The 22,684-nt window shown below is 35.7% G+C and overlaps 1 protein-coding gene across 1 annotated transcript in view; it reads left to right on the forward strand.

Annotated features, from left to right (window-relative positions):
* LOC149415413 (uncharacterized) overlaps window positions 1-22,684 on the forward strand; it is a 71,117-nt gene that overhangs the window by 22,332 nt on the left and 26,101 nt on the right. Inside the window, exon 3 of the mRNA XM_089642212.1 lies at window positions 21,168-21,363. Coding sequence (XP_089498338.1) covers window positions 21,168-21,363 — 196 coding nt within the window. The remainder of the gene's footprint in view (window positions 1-21,167; window positions 21,364-22,684) is intronic.

Genomic DNA, 22,684 nt, shown 5'->3' on the forward strand with positions numbered 1-22,684 from the left:
ACTGCTACGCTGACGATCAGCAAGTTTATTTTTACTGCGCTCCAAATGAAATCAAAAGTCTCAAGATCCGTATAACTGAATGTCTAGAAGCAATAACTCGTTGGATGTCTTCAAACAAGCTGAAGCTCAATCCATCTAAGACTGAGTTTCTCTGGGCGGACACAAACAAACGTCAACATTTCATAGAAAATTCACCTATTACTATTTCCGGCAGCGATATCATCCCAAAAAAAACAGTCAAACTTCTCGGTGTCAATTTAGATTCAGACTTTTCGTTTAAAAGTCAAATAAATAGGACTGTAAGCACCGGTTTTTTTCACCTAAGACAACTCAAGTCTGTCCGAAGAAACCTTCCTACAGAAGCAACCAAACTACTTATCAACTCTTACGTAGTCTCACGTCTCGATTACTGCAACGGCATTTATGGCTCAAGTGCTCTGAAAGAATCCAGTATAAACTGTGCTGGATGGTGTTTAAATCCATCAATGAAATGGCCCCACCCTACATCTCTGAACTATGCGTCCCGGAAAACACTGGTCTGAGGCAGTCAACTCTTAGATCAGCAACATCATCAGCTGTAGGCAGACTGATAGAACCTAAGCGCAAGCCAAATACTAAGTTTGGTGATCGCGCTTTCGGAGTATCTGGGCCGAAGGCTTGGAATAAACTCCCTCCGGAACTAAGATCCATAACAAGTCAAACAGAATTCAGGTCTAAACTAAAAACTTACCTTTTTAAGCTGGCGTACCCTTAAATTAAATATACCATTCCTAAGAGAAAGTCCAGTTATATTTAATTTTTCAATTAAGTCTTAAATCCTGTGTCTAAATTTCGCCAATAAACAATTAGAAAATGTTAATTAAGTGTTAATCTCAAGTGACCTACCAGGTAAGTATTGTATTGTATATTTTCTCCATAAATAGTTAAGTAATAACATAGATCACTGTAGAAATGTATTATAAGTTTTTACAGCGCCCTTGAGGTATTTTTGCACAAAAACGGCGTTATACAAGTCATCCAAGTATTATTATTATTATTATTATTTTTAACTAAATTGTTTCAGTAACAACATTTTTTATTTATTGAGTGATCGATTTTAAGTTACTATGTTTGATTGTATCCCTCCATTAGTGTTCTGGGCAGATAGGAATACATTTAGTAAATAGTCCTAAGATGACTGCACTGAAATAAATCCCGGCTTCTAGTATCAGGTAGTGGAATCTAATGCTACGTATAAATCCGCGAGGCGAACTGCCGAACTGAACCTCCACTTATGGGAGAGAAAGGAAGGAACCGCAAATGGTGCAAAACGCCGCTTGCAGTTGATTCGTTTCTTTCCCGTAATTCGTGGTACTGCTCGCTTTTCGGTTCGCAAATATGTAGTACCCTTGAAGCTTATCAATGCAAGCAAATTTTGGGCTACACTGAGAAAACTGTAGCTAATTTATTAAACAAACATTATTGAAAACCAGTATCCCAGTTGAAACGAGACTGCAGGCCTCTTACGAATGAATTGACAGGTTTACTAACAAACTATCAGAAAAAAATACGAATGTGTTGTGGGGATGTCGGATCGCGTGTTCACATCTTTGTGACTTGAAGTGAACTAGATTCTTTCAGGACATTTTTAAGATGTGGGAATATTAATGACGTCAGAATTTATTATTTTTTTATTTATTTATTGGTTAATTTGTATAGCGCCGCTTTTGTGAGATATCACCTCAGGGGCACTTTACAGTTGATGCAGGTATTACAAAAAATATAAATAATACAAAAATAAAGTTAAATTAAGTTAGATAAAATGAATTACAGGAACAGGTGATGAAGTACAGGAACAGGTGACACGAAGATAGAATATGGAGACTCTGCAGCAAGAATCCTAGGTGGTGAGGAAACTAGAACAGCTGCTGCAGCGAAAGAGTGCACCGCGTCCACTAACAGTGCCAGCACGAGGTTCGTCATCCGTCCAGGTATGTCTGCTACTAATAGAGCGCAGACACAATATCCTCACATAGATAACAGACCTTGGCAGCACCTCTGTGACGTTTGGCTATTCCATCATTCATCTCCATGTAATCTTGTTCCTGGTGATTGTATTAATGGTGCGTTTTGCCCGCAATAAAAGGCGACGGTCGGTATAATAAATTACTATGGGCTTAACGAAACACTTGTTAGGGCCTTCAGAGTTTCCAAGAATTACGTTGAAAACATCTGGCGTACCTGCAGTTACCGATCAACTGAGAATATTTTTTAGCAGAATTTTTAATTATTTATTTTTAACACACTGCACTCTAATCACATTACTATAAAGTTCTGATTACTAATTGTTAAGTTAATTTAAAACGTTGATGGACTGATTTTAAAAATAATTTCAAATGAATGTTGCCTCATTTCCCTTGAAAATACCAAAAAAAACACAAAGCGGTTGGAGGACAGGAGGACGCGTCCTGCTGGCATGAAGCGCGCTACAATATTATCACGCATATCATAGTCATGGCCAACCAGTTTATATTTTGACCATGAAAACTTGCATAATAGGCACACGTAATAATGTTTGTTTATGATAAGTTGCCATTAAATATTTAAAGAGACAAAATTTGGTTAGCCTTATGATTTCTGTGAATTTCTGCCCCACGAATAAAGCGTCCTACTATAAAACATTCTCAGAAATCGTAAAACATTATTCATGGAATATTTATTTCCTAAAGGCTTACTCTTTCCGAAGCTCTTTCAACACATTTTTGTAATCGAATGAACCAAACTGAAACGGGTCTTCCTTCTTTCACCGAGCTTTTTATTTGTCAAAGTGAACATTGAGACAATTTTTTTTTAAAAGATTAATCACGGTTTTAAGATTCCATTATTTTATATGATTCACATATCATTGTCTCTTTCCGGAGCGAGAATACCATTGATTTTCTTTATAAGAATGTCAATGAAATTTTTTTCTTTAACGGTCTACTTGCGATCTGATTCAATTTATCTGACATATAATCGATTTAAACAAAAAAGAGATTCTTATAATCTATCAAGTATTTTTTTTATAACGGCATAGTTGGAAGAAGTATCGTCAATTACCGCAGCCTTCAATTCAATTTACTACAATTATTTAATTTTAAAAAATCTTTACAATTTGTATTCGTGCTTAAAGATAATATCGCTTTATCAAGCAGTAATCAGCGTAAGAAAAATTGAAATAAACAGACATATAAAAGGTAGGCTTTATTTAAGCCGCAACAAAGCTTGCCGATGAAAATCTATTTCATTGATGTTAAATATGTGAATAACCGGAGTGATTCTATCCAACAAGATAATAGCCCTCCCAATTGCCACCGACATAACAACGGCAAGATTGTCCTGTATACCGGGGATAAATCGTATAATATGTTGTCGGTGACGGAGATGAGAGGAACAATCGGGAACATAGGCCCGGTATATTGGTTGATTTAAAGCTAATGAGCTGATTTAAAGCTAATTGGAATATTGAGCTTACCTCAGCTTGAATCAAAATCCGTATATAGGTCGGAATCCTAGATATCAGTAATATACATATAATAATATATACACGTGTTGTCTTTGATTTTAATAGAGGAATGTACTTATTTTTACTACGTACAACCAAAAAAATTTACCCCCCGACGACATATTCAATTTTAAATTAACAAAAAACTATTTATTTACACGTCACTAGATCTCAGTACACAGTACAATTTAAGTAAATTTATAATTATTCAATGGAACTTGAACTCAAAATTTCTCCCGAGCAGAGATTTCTTGACGCCACAATTATTCTTTGAAAAATTTATTTATTTATTTATTTTGTAAGAAAAGAACAGCTTTTATATAATATGCAGTGATAGATATAAATATACAAGTTAACTGAAGTCAAGCCACAGAAGTTTCTTATGTTAAAGTGCATTAGAAATGAAGTTTTAGTTTCTTAAAATTAATTTGGTGTTAAAGGAAGGGGAGAGGAAGAGGAAAATAGGAAGAGGATAGGAAGAGGAAAATAGGATAGGAGATGCTGCCGATACATTCCACACTCTGATATTAATAATCGATCGTACGCATTACTTCACATCGATATTTCTTTAGGTTATTACCAAAAATGTCAATGCTGTAATTTTTTTTATTATATTATGCACATATACGAGGAATTGGGGTTTTTTTTTCGAATGTTTGTTCTACACGAGGGTAGATAAAATAAATCAGATTGTCGGGTTGATCTAGACGGAATATGAAAATGTATTAAATTGGTAAGTTCTGGTGAGTCCAGACCATTATTTAGGATTTTAAATAATAAAATTTGATCAAAAATTAGACGTCGTGTTTGGAAGGAGTTAAAATTATGAAATTTAATGGATTCGGTATGATTTGAGAAGTGTAAGTTTACTTTATAATTTATGTGTTTAAAATTTTTTTAATTCTTTCTATTCTTTCGATATGGGCTTGGTATAAAGGAGTTCAGATTGGTGTACAGTGTTCCAGGTGCGGGCGAATATATGAGGTGTAAAGGGAATATAGAATGTTTATGTTGTGGAAGGGTTTTGCTATGCGAATTATAAATCCCAGCATTTTATTGGCTTTGTTAATGATGTCATCAGTGTGTTGGTTAAAGTTTAATTTAACATCCAGTGTTACCCCAAGGTCCCTGATATATTTTACTTCATTGATGTGTGTGCCGTTTAGTGTGTATTGTGTATACAAAGGATATTTTATTTTTATTACGTGTAAATGTTAATTTATTGCATTTTGCGATGTTAATAACAAGTTTGTTTAATTCGCAATAGACAAAGAGACGATTGAGGTCCTCTTGAAGTTTAATGCAGTCGTTGATTGATTTAATAACTAAGTATATTTTTTATCATCTGCATATGCTAGGTAATTAGCATGTAAAAAACATTTGTGAATATCGTATATATACACATTAAATAATAATGGGCCTAAATGATAACCTTGAGATACACCGGAGGGCACAGAGAAGAAGCTGGACTTTGTTCCTTCAATTGAGACACTTTGAAGTCTACTCCAAAGGTATGAAGTGAGCCACCGGAGTAAGTCGCCATGGATGCCTAATTGTTTTAATTTTTGAATTAGAATGAAATGGTTTACCTTATCGAAGGCCTTAGAGTAATCAGTGTAGATTACATCTACTTGGTTTCTATTGTCCATATTGCACGATAAATATTCCGTAAAATTTACCAAGTTTGTTAGTACTGATCTCTTTTGAAGAAATCCGTGTTGTTGGTTTTGTATATTACGAACAATTTATTTATTTATTTAAAATTTACCAAGTTTGTTAGTACTGATCTCTTTTGAAGAAATCCGTGTTGTTGGTTTTGTATATTACGAACAATTGTTGTGTAAATTTGATCGTAGACAATTCTCTCAAAAAGTTTACTAAATACCGTGAGTATTGAGATTGGGCGGTAATTTTCAATGTTAATTTTTGACCCTGTTTTATGAATAGGGATTATAATAGCTTCTTTAAACTTTGTGGGAAATTTACCTTCTTTTAGTGACATTATAAATATGTTAGTCAAAGGGTAAGAAAGATTTGTGGCACATTTTTTGATGAAATATGGCGAGATACCGTCACTACCAGCACTCTTACTAACATCAAAATTTTTCAGGTATTTATTGATCATTAGATTGTCAGTATTTATCTAACCAATCGAAGAATCATTATTTACGTAAGTAGAACTATCGATTGTGCTGATATTGTTCGTACCCATATCGCTTACGTAGGTGAACTGAAAGTTTTTAGAGAATAATTGACATACTTGATGAGCGCCGGTGTCTGATTCATCTTTAAGTTGCATGATTTGTGGGATGCCACTTTTGTTTTTAGCGTAATTCCAGAGTTGTTTATTATTATTCTGAATATTAGATTCAACTAAACATATATATTTATTATAGCAATGCTTCTGTAGATGTTTTTGTTGTGTACTTTTGATAGCAAACTCTATGTAATCTATTGGATTATCAGAAGATTTCCATTTTTTATGAAGTTTTTGTTTTTCTTTGATGATTTTGATTAGAGGAGCTGAATACCAGTTTTTAAATTTTTTCTTTTTGACGAGGCGTTTGGGGACAAATTGGTTGACAGTATTATTTAAGATGTTATAAAAAGAATCAACTACTTCGTCAACGTTTGCATTTTCTTGAGTAAATGAGTAGTCTATCATCGATAGATGTCGGTTGATTAACTCATTAGGTCAGTCAGTCGGTTTTTTCAAACAGGCAAACTACTTTAGGAGGAGCGTTGATGATTGGGAGTGTATCGATTTGTAATATAATTTTAAGCAATGGGTGGTGTGAGTCTTCACTGACAAGAGGATTCCATGCACGAGATACATGGCATTCCTCATTACAGATGATTAAATCTAGGATTCGGTTATTGAAATTTTTTATGTGATTATATTGTTTTGATTCGGAGTAATAAATTGTGTCAGTAAGTGAGGAACTAAGTGTATTTAGGTTTCCAGGTGTTAAGTGTGAATCGTGCATTTTCCATATTATGGTGGGCATATAAAAGTCTCCAAGTACGAGTAAAATGTCGTCAGGATATTGATCTTTTACATTAGCGAGTAAGCAAAGGAATGAACTGAGAGCGGTTTCATATCCACGATCCTGTGGGAGATATACACAAGCTACATGGATAGTACGTTTGGATGTATAGTTAGAGGGAGGAATAGTGACCCAAATGCATTCAGCATTGTACACTTCAGCAAGTCTTCGCGAGGGTATGCGTTAAGATTGTTATGTGTTATGATCATCACTCCACCGCTTCGACGAGAATTTTTTTGGTTATTAATACTATTCATTGAAATGTTATTTGATCTGTCCCGTCTAAAAATGCTAAAAAATTCCATTGGTGCTAGTTCAGGATCGAAAATAGAATTATTAACCGTTTGAGTGCCAAAAAAAATTCATCCAGTTGCTTGTCAAATGCCACCAAAAAAACATATTTTTTTATGAAACTATATATTTTTTTTAAACCCCATAAATTCTTCGAACTTTCAAGGATTTCGATGATTTTTTCGGTGTTTTATTAAAGAATATTGGCTTAGAATCACGCGGAGGAGGATCCCGAAGTCCAGGCGTTTCGAAAAAATGAGAATTTTACGTACAGACGTACGCGCGAATCAGAACACGACTGACGCAATCGACGGAAATCGACGATCGGCAATCTTCGTTAAAACACGAATCGTCGAAAATCGACGATTGGCATCCAAACGGTTAAGCCAAGTTTCAGAAATACCGAATATGTAACAATCGTCATTCAATAAAATATTATTATGAAATATTTCTGTCGTAGTACGTAATCCTCTACAGTTTTGATAAAAAATAGTTATCATTGTAAATTATATAAGTTTTTTATGTGTATTGTTATTTTGATATATACATAAGGTAAAAAGATGTAGAGGTTTATGAATGACGTGTACGAACGTGTACGTGAAGGTGTACGAAAAAATGACCAACACAAGAAATGATTAGTCGTGTTCTGCAATTGGAGAACCAAAACAGTTTAAATACAGCATGCTACCGACACACGTTTCGCGGGAGTGATTGTGAGTTTCATGCGCTTTGCGTCTGACCATTTGAGACTGTTTGTTTTAACGGAAGCCACTAGAGAGAGTTGCGAGAAACAATAGTCGAACACGTTCCAAGGCCCGGTATATCGGTTGATTTTAAGCTAAGCTTGGTTGGAATGTCAAGCTCAGCGCGGCTTGGAACATAATCCGTACACAGTTCGGAAGCCTGGATATCAGTAATATTACATGTGTTGTGTTTAATTCTAATAGCTTATGCATAATTTTTCTATGTAAAAGAGTTGACTTTTTTATAAAGTTCCCCACTTCAATCAGCATGATTCTGATTGATTTTTTTAATAGTTTTTGTTTGGTGGAGTCGATGCTATTCGTGAAAATATGATGAACACACAGCTGAAAACACCGTCAGAACGTTGAAAAATCCTTTTTACAATACCTTACCGGACTATTGGCTATTTTAAATTAATTTTCAATTAATAACATCAACATCTCTTATCGCTCGATGATTGTAATAGTACATATTGATAAAATCGGGCAATTTACGTGTATTTCGATAAGACATAATTAATCACGTAAACGTGATATTTGACATTTGTTACTGCTAGCGCCTCGACGTCTAAAATATGAACTATTCTGCGGCTTACCAAGGCTGATTTACCCCGTTTAAATTTGAGTGAGTAATGTGGTACACCGCATGGATACGGACCGATTGATATACCGGGCCTAAAACGATTTGAGACACTAGAAAGAGTTGTAAGAACGAGAAACAATAGACGATCACGTGTTATCATAAATAATAATAATAAAAGTGACCCATATTGAGCTTTGTCCTGAGCTCTAGCAACATGTACAAAAAATAGTTTTTTTGTAAATTTATGGTTAACCATGCCACCTGAAGATATCATCACAGGGCAATAAAATGTTTGATAGTGTTTTTATCGCAAATAGTATAGGGTTAATGATTAAAAAAAATAGATTTTGGAATTCTAAAAACCAAAAAATTTACTCCGGTTTTAAGTGTTCATCTTTTCTGATCCGTAGATGGTTAATTCACACCAGAGAGAAAATCAGCAGGATAGATCCACGGATAGAAGAAATGTCAGAATTTAAGCTTTCAATGCGATGGGATTTTAGGTTATTGACTTCATTAAATAAAAATGTTCTTTTTTAAAAAAACACGGCGAGAACTGTAAAAATATACTTTTGTTCATCTTTCCCAATAAGTTAAGTCTTGAAGTTGTGGTTAGAGGTGAGATGAAAAAATCACCTCCGATCAAACACGGTAGTTATCCACCATTGGTCTCTTTTTTCTTCCACATTATCAACACACAACGCGATGAGACGCTCTCAACTAGCAAAAAAGCAAAATAAAGTGTAGGGACCTTTCCATCAATGTACTAGTACTTGTTCATCTGTAATTTTTTGCTAGTTGTCATGGCTCCGCCCGTTGTGCGTTGTTCATGCGGACGGAACTATTGAGTTAAATGTTCCATTATGGCGACATTCAGAATTTTTATTTTTATTTACCATTTCTTGTTGTTAACGATGAATGTTCAGAATATTTTTATTTTCCATTACTCGCATACCCATGAGATCACCGACTGTGAATAAGTAGCTACTGAATATTAGATATTCTGAAATATTATGTTATTCAAATGTAATTTGTACCTGTGTGTTCATATTAGACAAAATTACACTCGCAAATTCGGTGTGTTTTTTTAGATATTGTTTACTGTTTTCTAAGTCGGGAGAAAGAAACTACGTCATTATACTAAATAAATGTAAAATGAGCATTATATTGGCAAATTAGTTGAACGTTTTTTATGACTTCTCGTAATTGAATTTAAGAAATGCTTTAAATATACAGCATATTCCCAAGTTGTAGTTTTGAACAAACAAAAAAAAAACACTAAGAATACTAAAATGGGAAAAAATGTTGAAAAGCTAATATCGTCAACATTCATTGAAAATATGAAACATGCAGACACAGTGAATAAAAAAGGTCACCACCACACAAGGAAAACTCGAACCCAAGTACTCTTTATTCTTACCAGGACAGGGTAACAGTCCCGATATAACCTATCTATTATTAAGAGGAGACGATTAAAAAATATATATAATAATTGAATATTATTTATTATTATTTGTTTTTCGGTAAACTAATGTTTAAGACAAGATTTTTTTATGCATTGCACAAAGGGTAACAATTATTTTACAAGCAATAATTATTAGCCTGAAACACGGTCGCTGTCGACCGGAAATCGAAAGGACACGGGTTCAAGTCCCGTTGGCGTCATGTATCTTTTATCAGGAGATTTTTCAATGTGGATGAGTGTTTCAGGCTAATAATTATTGCTTGTAAAATAATTGAATATTATTTGGTAATGTGAGCCTTACTGGGTGCTGAGGCCCCCCTTTAACAATTTTATGTGACTAATTATGTATATAAATAAGGTATACTGTATTTAAATTATGTTAAATAAAACGATTTTAAATTAAATATTAAGAAATAAGTTAAATTATAGTAATAAGATAATTAGGACAGTTATAAAAACTAAGCAATATGTATGTAATTATTTATTGTTTTGGTGTTTAATTCGTAGAACTCCATTTATTTTTTTTAAATAAATTTAAAATAAATCAAATTTAATAATGTTTTAATAATTATTAAGTTCTGCAAGTATTTCTGTTATTTTTACAGTTTTAATGTGACAGCTGTTTCGGCTTTTGAGAGGAAAAAAAATTATGTAATTATTGATCCGGTTGTGTATAATAAGTGAACTATATAGGAATATTTTTTATTATTTTAAGATGTTTTTTTTAAAATTGACGTTTTTTGGTATTTAATCCTTATCTTAATTTAGTTTTTTTACTTTTTGAAATTGTGTATTTTTTGTTTCCCTCATTTTTTGTGTCGATTTTAAGATTTGTGAATGCTTTTGTTGCCTGGTATTTGTGGTGTCTTTGTCCAAAACTTGTGTTTTTATGTGTTGTATGTACGCTTGTCTAACTGGTGAAAAATGTACATTAGTAGTGTTTTGTGTACATTTGGCGTATGTCTAGTACCTACGTCCAACACGTTGAATACTTGCTAAGTGCCGGTCATTCTATGTTTTTTTTTTTGTATTTTTTTATGATAGTTTTCCGTGTAATTTCCGTGTGACTGATAGCTGATTTTATTGCTCCTCGCCAAGCAATTATACCGTATTCTATAATGGGTTGGCAAACTGCATAATATGTTGTTTTCATTTGTTTTAATTTATATATGTTTCTTATGAAAATGTGTATTATTTTGAGGAGTTTATATGTGATGTGTTTGATATGATGTGTTCATCTGAGATTATTGTCAGTTGTGTTCTAGAGTAGGGCAATCGCAGATGTTAGTGTTAATGCATTCTTGTGTTTTTATGCTGTTTGTTTCATTTTTCGGCTGTGCTCTGGTACACGGTTAGTTGTGATTTTTTTTTCGATATAATAGTGTAAGTAAGTTTATGTCAAACAACCTTTTTACTTGCTTGATTCCTGATTCCACTATATTGTACACCTTAGTCTAATCTGCAGATTTAAATAGTAAAACTGTATCGTCCGCGTAGCTAACAATTTTTCCGTCTGTTTTCATGATGCATAGATCATTTATGGGAATAGTGAATAGAATAGGCCCTATAATAGCCCTAGTATGCTTTCTTGTGGAACTCCATATGTAATCGGCAGTGACTTATCTGACTTGTTGTGTTCTGTTACTCAAATAACTTTAAGTAGGATTTTGTGGTAGATCGAATCAAAGTATTAAGTTTATTCTAAATATATCGCAATGCAGTGAGTTATATCCATTTTGTCTGCTTCTTTATAAATAGGCATCACGGATCCCTGTTTATGAATTCTAGGAAAGATGCTTTGTGTTATAATAAGGTTCTTTAGGTGTTTTCTTGGTTATTATTTTTTCTTTGGTCAAAATTTTATGTTGGTCAGATTTTGCGTTTTCGGTGTCTTTTACTATAATATTCATGTAGTGATCTGTGATTATGTTTTCAACTACTAATGTTTTGGTTTTCAGTTTGGTCTTAATCATTATATGGTCTATACAGCTTTTAGTGTTTTATTTGACTCGTGTTTAGACATTTATTGTGGCCTCCAGTGCTGCGCTAGTATTGTTGGGTATTGTATGTTTTTTTTGTCCTATTGTAAAGTGTTTATGTTAAGGTCTCCTGATATGATTATATTTTTGTTTTTGTTGAGATATTACACAACAGTTAATGTAATATCAAGTGCAACTAAGAAATTTGTAATTTTGTTTTTGGAAGGAGATATGTACATAGCTAGAATATTTTTTTCATCTTATTTAATTTTTATGCAGTTGGCGTGTATGGTGTTTGTTATTTCTTGAATGATCGTGTTAATTTTATTACTGAGGTGTATAAATGTAAATGTATGTGTGTAGTTATCATTCAACCATCATTCTGCTAGCACAATGACATTAAGATTATTTTCAAGCTCTTGACGGTATATCATAAATTCATAAAACTTTTTACTAATCGATCTAATGTTTTGGGATAATATTTTGAATCATTTTACTTTTCTTTTGTGTTACCAGTCATTTGTACTTACACAATAATGTTGATTGTCCGATTCTATTCTTTCACGTAGTCAGCCATGTTAATGTCAGTTTATTCACGTCATCAGAATGTCTAGTTTGGATAATTTTGTCTCCTGGGGTCTTCCTGGTTAGTAGTTGGCCTCCACCGAACCATAAAAATTTGTAGTTAATTATTTTTGCATGTTTTTTTTAGTTTCCACATAAGCTTCTTATAGTACGGCGTCATTACTTCTAAATAATTCAACATGATTTTTTTTCTGTCCGAGCTGGTTAATTAAATCAGTGGTTCGATCGTTTTTTAAAGATATTGGGGCATTGATTTTGGTTTTATCGTTTATTTTAAATGTTACTATTAGTAAGTGGTGTGGTCGACTATACCGGATGCGATTTACGTTCAATATTTCTGCATCTTCGGTTTGAATACCACATGCAGTAGTTATTTTTTTAATCATTTTAGAGTAATGTTAGCATTATTGTAACGTATTGATGTTTACAGGAAAGAATACTGGGCCCTTAATCTCCAGTATTCTAACGAGGATAAGGATCTGGTAATATATCTATTAATAGTCGTAGATTCTGATATACGGAGGTTGTTTAATTCGGAATATAATAAACTGACAATACAAGTAACAAGTTGCCTAAAGGCCGTCTAGCGATAGAATGGCTTCCCGCCACCCGACGATGCAACCGGAGGCCTTTAGTAGCGTTCGGTTATGTTCGGTAGAACCCGAAGCTACCCGAACGCAAACACCAAACACTACACCTTCCCTCCTTCAACTCTGAAGCCACTTACAAACCAACATAAATATTTTACATATATAAATCACAACATAGATATTCATTTTATATTACATTTGGTTTTAACAATGATTTTAAAAAGATAGACAACTTAGAAATTTAAAATATTAAGCACAAAACACGATTAAATCAATTGTGCAGAGATCCACAGAGATTTCTAACAGAGCTGCGCTATGCAGTTATTACAACAAGTGAAGTTATTACATTTTGCTAACAAATAATCCTAAGTCTAACAACCGCGGTGCCTGGGTCAAGTTGCCCCGTTTCCTCTGGAAGATGTGGGTGTCACGCGTCTTGGCCGCAATCTCCCCGACCATGGTCTCTGTTGCCGGGCCTGTGTCTGCTCCGACACCACCTCCTCTGCCGCCAACCTGAAATCAGGAGGAAAACCAGTGAATCCACGCAATAAGGTTGAAGTCTCTAACTCATGAGGCTCATTCCTCGAAATTTCAGACGCGGGATGCTGTGCACTATTGCCATCTTCCTTCCAGCTCTCTGACATTTCCCTCATTTGATCAACATGTCTCTTCCATGTCACATCTGTGTTCCCTATCTTAATAATATAAACTTTCTTGCCTAGCTTTCTAGAGACTACTCCCTTAGCCCAAACTACTTTATTATCCTGACGATAATCTTTTGTCAAACACTTTTGTTCAACTTTAAAAACCCTGGTTTTAACCCCTTTGTAAAACTTAACCAGATCAGATTGAGCTTTAGAAACGTTAACGTTTGCTTGCTTGACTTTTTCCGAAAACTCATCACCATTTTTCACTGGAATTAAATTGTCGAAAGTAGAACGCAGCCTCCTTCCTAGTAACAGTACCGCTGGTTCAATACCTGTCGAGCAATGCAAAGAATTTCTATAGTCCATTAAAAAATTTAATAACTTGACATTAAAATTTAGTGGGAATTTATCGTTTACTAACAGTTTCTTGAGGAACGTTTCCGAAGTTTTAACAGCGTTTTCCGCCAATCCGTGTGACTGGGGGTGTTTCACAGGAGAAGTCATAAGTTTAATATTGTTCTCCTTTAAGAACCCTCTAAATTCCTCACTTGTAAAAACTGAGCCATTGTCAGACACAATTAACTCAGGGTTGCCAAAATTAGAAAAAATTTTCCTCAATTCCAAAATCGTATGAGTTGAATCTGCCTTCTGTACTTCAATACAATCCAACCACTTCGAGAATGAGTCACACACCACAAGAAACATCTTCCCCGCTAAAGGCCTACAGTAATCTACGTGTACCCTACTCCAAGCTTTACCTGGATTTGGCCAAACCGCCAATTGACTTTTTGGTGCTGACTGTTTTGACAACGCACAATCTGAACATGATTGATCGACTTTCTCCAAGTCTTTGTTCAGAGCTGTCCACCAAAAATATGCTCTAGCTATTCCCTTCATTTTAACAATACCAAGATGTGACCTGTGTAATGAATCTAACACTTGCTTTTGGAGAGAAAAAGGTATAACTATTCTGTGTTGCCAAAACAAACAATCTTCTACGATAGACAGCTCGTTCCTTTTTAGCCAATATTTCCATATACTGCTGTCACGATTTACTCGTTTGGGCCAGCCCTGCCGCAAATACCTAAACACTAGCTGTAATTTGCTATCCGCTGCGGTGGCTTCCACAACTGCTTGAAAATTTACATGTTCACAATTTTCAATAAAACAGATTTTGTCCTTGATTGATGAAACCGAATTTATCATCACTGGAACTATCTTCAGATCAAAAATCTCCATAAAATCCCTACCCACTATCAATTCCGTGCCATTAACCACAACAGTAAATAATAAATTATTTTTAAGATTATTGTATTCTACGGTAAAACAGGCACTACCTACAAGATTAAGTGGTTTGCCATCGTATCCTGACAAAGTACGCTTATCTGGTGACAATGTTACATTTCTAAAATAACGATTGAAAATAAAATCCGGCATGACCGACATGCTTGCCCCTGAATCAATCATAGCAGCACATTTTACTTCGTTAATAACCACATTAGCCCTAAACGGATTAATGTATGAAATACTATTATTCTGGGATTGTTCAAAAATTGGATTAACCTTGTGATTCCTACATAATTTCTTCAAATGCCCTACCTTGTGACAATTAAAACATTTTGCGTTCTTGAATTTACAATATTTTTCTACATGATATTCACCGCAAACTGTACATTTTTTATTCCTCGGTTTGGGGCTCTTTGAACGAGATAACCTTGAAAAACTTTGAGTTTCTCCCGAACGTGACGAATGTCTCCCGGGCGAATTTGAACGATTCGAAATGGCATTCACATCCAAATTCCCTGCGGAAAATTCAGATTTAATTTCCGGAACCAGATTGTCTAAAACTGAAACCGTTATTGCTAACTCTTCCATCTCGTTAAATGTTAATTTAGTTCCCTCTAGAAAAATTTTCTCCTTAGCCCGGCCTGGTAAAATACCGATTGCAAAGGCATCCGCTAAGCTTTCTGGCAAGCGCGTTCCAAATTCACAAAAGGAAGATAATCCCCTTAGACGAACTGTGAAATTTCTGACCGATTCCCCATGCGATTGCTTGGCTTGATAAAATTTTTCTCGTTCCTTGAATACCGATCGCGGTCTGGAACAATGTTTCTCAATTAATTCTATTAACTGATCGAATGCCACGTCTGTAACTTTAGCAGGGAAACATAAGTTGATCAAAAGAGTTAATGTCTCCGCTTCTAGAAGATTCAGCAAATAAGCGCGTTTCTGTGAAGCATCTAACTTGGTCGTTTTTATGTCATCACGAATTAAAAGGAACTGTTCTAACCTCAAGCGGAATAGACTCCGATCTCCATTAACGTGGGAGAACCTGGAAATTCCGCCCGATTCCATGATTGCAACGACAACAACAAAAAAACCCACCCGGCAACAATAACACCTTCCAGAAAACAAACAAGAAACAATACAACCTGACTCCAGGAACCGGCGCCGATGCAGTCCAGCGCCCAGCCGCTTCCCGGAATTCCAAGTCTTCTTCTTCTGTGAAACTTGTCTGGTCTTTGCTACCCAGGGCCACCGATCTGGTCTTTGTTACCCAGAACCACGTGATTATTTATTCTTCGCTGGATTCTTCGTCTGGTCTTTGTTACCCAGAGCCACGTAATTATTTACTTCCAATTATCCTTATTATGCCCAGTTTATCTCCATTTATTGTCACCTTGACAATAAAATCCCGGAGATTTTTGCAAGTCACTGGTGTGAAACAGATCGACTTGCCGGCAATCCGAAAAAACTGTTTCCGTATACTCCTTTTAAGCTGCGCCACTGTAACGTATTGATGTTTACAGGATTGAATACTGGGCCCTTCTTCTTCTTCTTCAATGGCGCTACAGCCCATTTCGAGCCTTGGCCTCCTTTAACATGAGCCTCCACCGCCCTCTGTCCTCGGCCATCGTCTTCGAATCTGCAACATGGAGTAGTCCTCTGGCATCTTTCCTGACATCGTCCTCCCATCTCAGCCTAGGTCTGCCCGCCTTTCGTTTGCCTCCCGGGTGTCCTGTTAGAACCTTCTTTGGTACACGTGTGCTTGGCATTCGGTGCACATGTCCTGCCCATCTTAGTCTTTGGAGCCGTGAATGAGTAGAGAGTCTGGGAGCTTGGTAGATGTCATATAGCTCCTTATTGTGGCGGATTCTCCATGCCTCTCCCTCTCGCACCGCTCCTAAGATTCTTCGAAGTACCTTTCTTTCGAAGATGTCCAGCCGTTCCGCAGACTTTGCTGTCAGTGTTCCCGCCTCACATCCATAGACCAAGCCAAGACCGTTCTAATAATTGTTTTATAAAAGGGTTATTTTGGTTTTCCTATGGACGTTTCGGGATTTTAACACTGACAGCAACGCGAAGTAAGTGTTGTTAGCGGCTGTGATGCGCTTTCTTACTTCTACTGGGTCTTCGTTGTCCTGCGTTATGATGGAGCCCAGGTAGGCAAACTCTTCGACCACTTCAAAGTTATAGGAGTTTTTAAAATTCACTTTATCTTTTATTCTGCGGTGTGGGGTTCTGGTTTGCATCATGATTTTAGTTTTGTTCTCATTGATTTGCAAGCCCACCTCTCTTGTTGCAGTCTCCAAAGGGTCAAACACCTCTCTTACAGCCTGTAAGGATCTTCCCACAGTGTTAAGGTCGTCTGCATATCCAACTATTTGATTGCTTTTGTAGCAAATGTTTGAGTCGGTAGCAATCATTGTCTTCCTCACGACGTGCTCCAAAACAATATTGAAAAGAGTGGGAGCTAAGCCATCACCTTGTTTCAGCCCCTGGGAGACGTTAAAATCCTCCGTTGTTTCACCTCCTATCCTTACTCGACATCGTGAACCAACCATCGTTGCTTTTACAAGCTTTACTATTTTGGACGGTATACCAAAATTTAGGAGTATTTCATATATTTTCTCCCTATCTATACTGTCATATGCCTGTTTGAAGTCAACAAATAGTTGATATATGTCTATATCGAATTCCCAGCATTTTGTCAGGATTTGTCGAGTAGTAAAGAGTTGATCAGTGGTGGATCTCCCCCTCCTAAAACCTGCCTGATACTCTCCCAGCAAGTTCTCTGAATGACGTTCTAGTCTTTCTTTCAAAATTGTTGTGAAGATTTTATATGCTGTACAAAGTAGTGATATTCCTCTGTGATTTTCACATTTCAATTTGTCTCCCTTTTTATGTATGGGGCATATTATACTAGTTTGCCACTCTTCTGGTACTCTTTTGGCGGTCCATATTTTTACAATAAGATTGTGTAGCAGGTTTTTCAGATGTTCGTTTCCATATTTATAGAGCTCTGCCGGGATATTGTCTCCTCCCGGTGTTTTATTGTTTTTCAATTTATTTAGGGCAGCCCTTACTTCTGCCACCGATGGCGCTCTAGTCGTTTCATCATTATTTAGCTCATCCGGAATGTGAGTTGGTTCGACTGTCAGGTTGTTATTGGGATTCAAGAGCTGTTGGAAGTATTCTTTCCACCTAGTCTTAATCTTTTCCTATCTCCTATTATGTCTCCATTACTATCTCTGCACAGGGATGTGTTGGGTTTGAAGCCCTTTTTAAATACATTGACGCCTTTATATGCCTCACGTGGATTGTTATTAACAAAATCATTTTCCATTTTCAACAATATGTTGTTAAAATATAGTCTCTTCTTTCTTTTAATCAAATGGTTAGCATTTCTTCGTGCTTGTTCGTAGGCTTGTCTTTTTGATCTTGTTCCTGTTTCTATACATAATTTTCTTAGCTCATTTTTCTTGCAGACGCTCTGTATGCACTCCTCATCAAACCAGAGATTTCTAACCTGCCTAGGTCTATTTCCAATGCCTGATTCTGCCGCTGTCAGCAGTGCATCTCTCAGACTGGTCCAATCCTCTTCTAAATCGTTTGAGGAGAGCTGATCACTCAGTTGGTTTGGTAGGTTTGTTGACAGTGAGTCGTGGTATCTATCCAATCCTTCTGGTGTTTTAAGAGCATCGATGTTTAGCTTTGGGATACTTGGCTGATTTCCTTTTCTATCTCTTGCTATTCTGCATCTATAGCTGGCTACTACCAAATAGTGATCCGAATCACAGTTAGCTCCTCTGTAACTTCTTACATTTGTGATACTGGTCGCCCCTCTTCTTTCAATTAGGATATGGTCTATTTGATTATGGTATCTGCCGCCAGGTGATGTCCATGTCCATTTATGTATATTCTTCCTTGGGAACTGTGTTGAAGCTATTATCATGTTTCGTGATTCTGCAAAGTCAATCACCCTTGATCCATTGTTATTGCTTTCCATATGAATACTGTTTTTTCCTGTAACCTGTTGGTGTGCCGGATCCTGACCGATTTTAGCATTAAGGTCTCCAATAACCATTTTAATATCATTGGATGGTATGGTGTCATATGTCTGCTCCAGTTTGTTATAGAATGTATCCTTAGATGCTTCATCTTTGTCTTCTGTCTCAGCGTGAACATTTATGATGGAAATATTAAAGAATTTGGTTTTTATGCGGAGTATGCATATTCTTTCGTTTACAGACTTAAAACCAATTACTTGATTCTTCAATTTTTGATTAACGATGAAGGCTACTCCGAACTCATGGTGTTTTTCATTGCCACTGTGCATTATTGTATGCGTTCTAGTATCAAATGTATCAGTGCCTATCCATCTAGTTTCCCGCACTGCTAGTATATCTATCTTGTACTTTTCCATTTCTCCAAGTACTTCTCCGAGGGCTCCACTTCTATACATCGTTCTTACATTCCATGTTGCCATTCTCAAGTCCATATTTCGATTGCCAAGTTGTCTGCCGGGTGTTTTCGCTGTCCGAGGCTTAGTTTCCGGTTTCGTAATAATGTTGTTTTTACAGGGAGTGGTTATTAGCCACTCGCCCAACCCCTTACTGGAGGCAAGGGTTTTTCTGTAGGGGTTTTCCTTCCCTTAGCTGGGGTGTTCTGGTTTTATGGCGCCAGAGTTTCGCCATTCGCCCCCTCTCTGTCGGCTATGACCTCGATGGTGGGATGGTCGTCCCACACCGGTGATCACATTGCCCAGGGGTCGCGGGGCCATGATGACCGCTCGTGGACGCCAGAGAGTTGGACTTGTTGGTAGTGCTGCTGATGCAGCTATGTCATTTGTAGCATTTCTTGAGGCGCGCATCATCCAGCTTGATGTGTCCCGCCACGACCTACCAACCCTTTGACCCCCTGGGCCCTGGGCCCTTAATCTCCAGTATTCTAACGAGGATAGGGATCTGGTAATATATCTATTAATAGTCGTAGATTCTGATATACGGAGGTTGTTTAATTCGGAATATAATAAACTGACAATACAAGTAACAAGTTGCCTAAAGGCCGTCTAGCGATAGAATGGCTTCCCGCCACCCAACGATGCAACCCAAGGCCTTTAGTAGCGTTCGGTTATGTTTGATAGAACCCGAAGCTACCCGAACGCAAACACCAAACACTACAATTATGATCTTGGTGCCTGTAATTTCTATATATTTTTCTAGTTTTTCTTGTTCCATCTCCGGTGTTTTCAATATGATGCTTCCTCTGTAGCTCTCATTTCTCAAATTTCTTTGTCTGTTGATTCCATATTTTTGTTCATTATTTCTATTTTAATTTCTTTAAATTTTTATCAATGTTATTTATGGCGTATTTAAGATTTTTTGAAACTCTAATGTATTTTGAGTGTGTTTGATTTGTAGACCGTGTTTTCTTGCAAGGGCTGACTGCGATTGCGTTCTCGGATCCTGAGATTTGAATTTTTGCATTTCCAGTTGTCGCTTGAGTATATTTGAAATTTTTTTTTAAATTTTTGCAATTCCATTAATACTTTTTTTTACGAAATGTATTGTAACATCTGCTGCACGTTGGGATTTTGCTGGGACTAATGATGTTGTTGGAACTTTAGCAGTCCATTTTTACTATTATTTGTAGTGCGTGCTTTGTTAAAAAAAGTCCACTTTCTGTATGTCTTACAAATGAGTGCACAGATTCTTTATCTATGAACATTGAATTTGATTTCAAATGTTTATTTTCAACGCATTAATAAGCCCAGTTTATATTAGATATAAGGAGAATATTTTCACCTGTGATTTATTTGAACTGAAAGAATTAATAACCCAGTTGTTGTAAGCTGTTTACTTCAGTTTGATTATTTTATCTGGGAGAGGTATTGAGACACAACTTGTCACAATGATATTTCTATATATGGTTCTTTATTTATATTATTTTGATAATAATAACTAATCAATCAATCACCGCATTTAAAAAATATATTTTTTTTAATACGTGCTTATTTGTCTATTTTTATAATAAACATTAATTTTCTGTTTACCTTGTACTATGATGAGTTTTTTTTTTATTTAACTAGTTGATAATTTTTATTGAAAATAGTGGTGTAAACAAATTGGTTAATTATATTTATTTCAGCATGCCACAGGGCAATTTTGCAATTATTGAAGAAACATTATTATTATTAACTGTAAAAACTATTGCATATCGTAAAATCACAAGAGGGCGTTAATAAATCTACGAATAAATATTGTAATCAGGTTTTCCATCTATGATAAACATATTTCTGAATACATAAACTCGTCCACTGGCTGCATATTTTAATAAAAAAAATTAAATTACTAGCACTCTTTCCATTATATTTTCATATCGATTAATAACGTTTTCATATCCAGTAATCGCGTGTATTGTATTGTTTCAGGTATAACCTCCATCACCACTTTGACAGTGCTGTCTTTCGAGCGCTACATGATGGTGTCCCGGCCGTTGGTATCGCGCCATCTGAGCATGCGCGGTGCCTCCCTCAGCATCTTCTTTATATGGTCCTACTCCTTGATGGTCAGCATTCCGCCGCTTTTTGGCTGGGGCAGCTACGTCAACGAGGCTGCTAACATCAGGTAACTGCACGTGTTGTTGAAGGTATAACCTCTACCACCACCCTGACGATGCTATACTTTGATTTTTACATAATGGTGTCCAGGCCGATGAGTTCACGCCGCCTAAGCATGCGTGGAGCCTCCTTCATCATCTTCTTCATCTGGCCCTTCTCCTTCCTAGTCATCAGGCTGCTATTCGGGCCCTTAATAAATTCATGTCTTTGTATAGGTTCCAAAAGGTAAGAGAAAATTTTATTTCGTTGAACTGCGAGCTTTAAATTATTACTTTTTTGTTGTTGAAGTTTTTGATAATGTATGCCCTGATTTATTTATGTATTAGAGAAAGCTGGCAATTATTCTCAAAAAAGTTAAACAGTAGCATTTGCTTTAAAGATGAATACCTTTTATATGCATTTTCGATGCAAACTGCGGCATCACGAAGACAAGGCTCTTTCGGGTTATTTACTGCTTTCACTAAGAATCTTATTACCACGAAGAAAAAATTACATCGCATTCGTGACAAGTTACCAAGAGAAAAAAGAAGGATTAAAGTTAAATAATATTTTCTTCCAGGTACATATTACTCGACAACATATTACATCATACCATTTAACATCGTAAAAGAAACTGGATTCCAAGCTGAAAAATAAATTATGTTAATTTAAGATTGCTAAAAATCCTGGTATTTTTTCTTTAAACTGCGATAAAGAAAAACAATCTTTTTTCAAATGGTTTTTCTGTAGAAAAACAGAAAGTTAATTATCGTTAGGTGAAAAATGATGCTATACAAACAGAACCAAAAAGAATATCTTATCGTTAAATATCAGGAACTAGCTAACGTGTACCCGGCGTTGCTGTGGGTTATCCTTAGGTGATAGACATATACCATAGCGGACTTTTCTGTAGGCTTTTTTAAGATATATAATTTCGTACTACATTATTTTGATGTACCTCATAAGGTTTAGCCAGTGTTAGCAATGTAGTGCCCGAAAATATAATTTTTCGACTTGATTATAAAACATCGACTTTTCTCTACTTTCTATCAATATAATATGTATGTATATAAACCTTCCAGAAGAAATTTTCTAAATGATAGTGAAAACCTATCAAAATCCGTTGCGTAATTTAGAAGAACTAAGCTCACAAAAAGACAGACGCCGATAGCGACTTTATTTTATACTATTTAGAGATACAATAAAAAACTTTTTTTTCAATTGTTTCTGACTTTCACCCTTCACGGGCCATCATTTCAAATTATAGAGAGAGCGAAGGTGAAATTATACATCAATTTGGGTTAAATGGGCAAATTTCAAAATTATATGATAGATATGAATCGAATTCA

The sequence above is a fragment of the Hesperophylax consimilis genome, chromosome 18 (assembly GCF_061612785.1).
Source record: "Hesperophylax consimilis isolate HC1 chromosome 18, BYU_Hcon_1.0, whole genome shotgun sequence".
NCBI classification, from domain to species: Eukaryota; Metazoa; Arthropoda; class Insecta; order Trichoptera; family Limnephilidae; genus Hesperophylax; species Hesperophylax consimilis.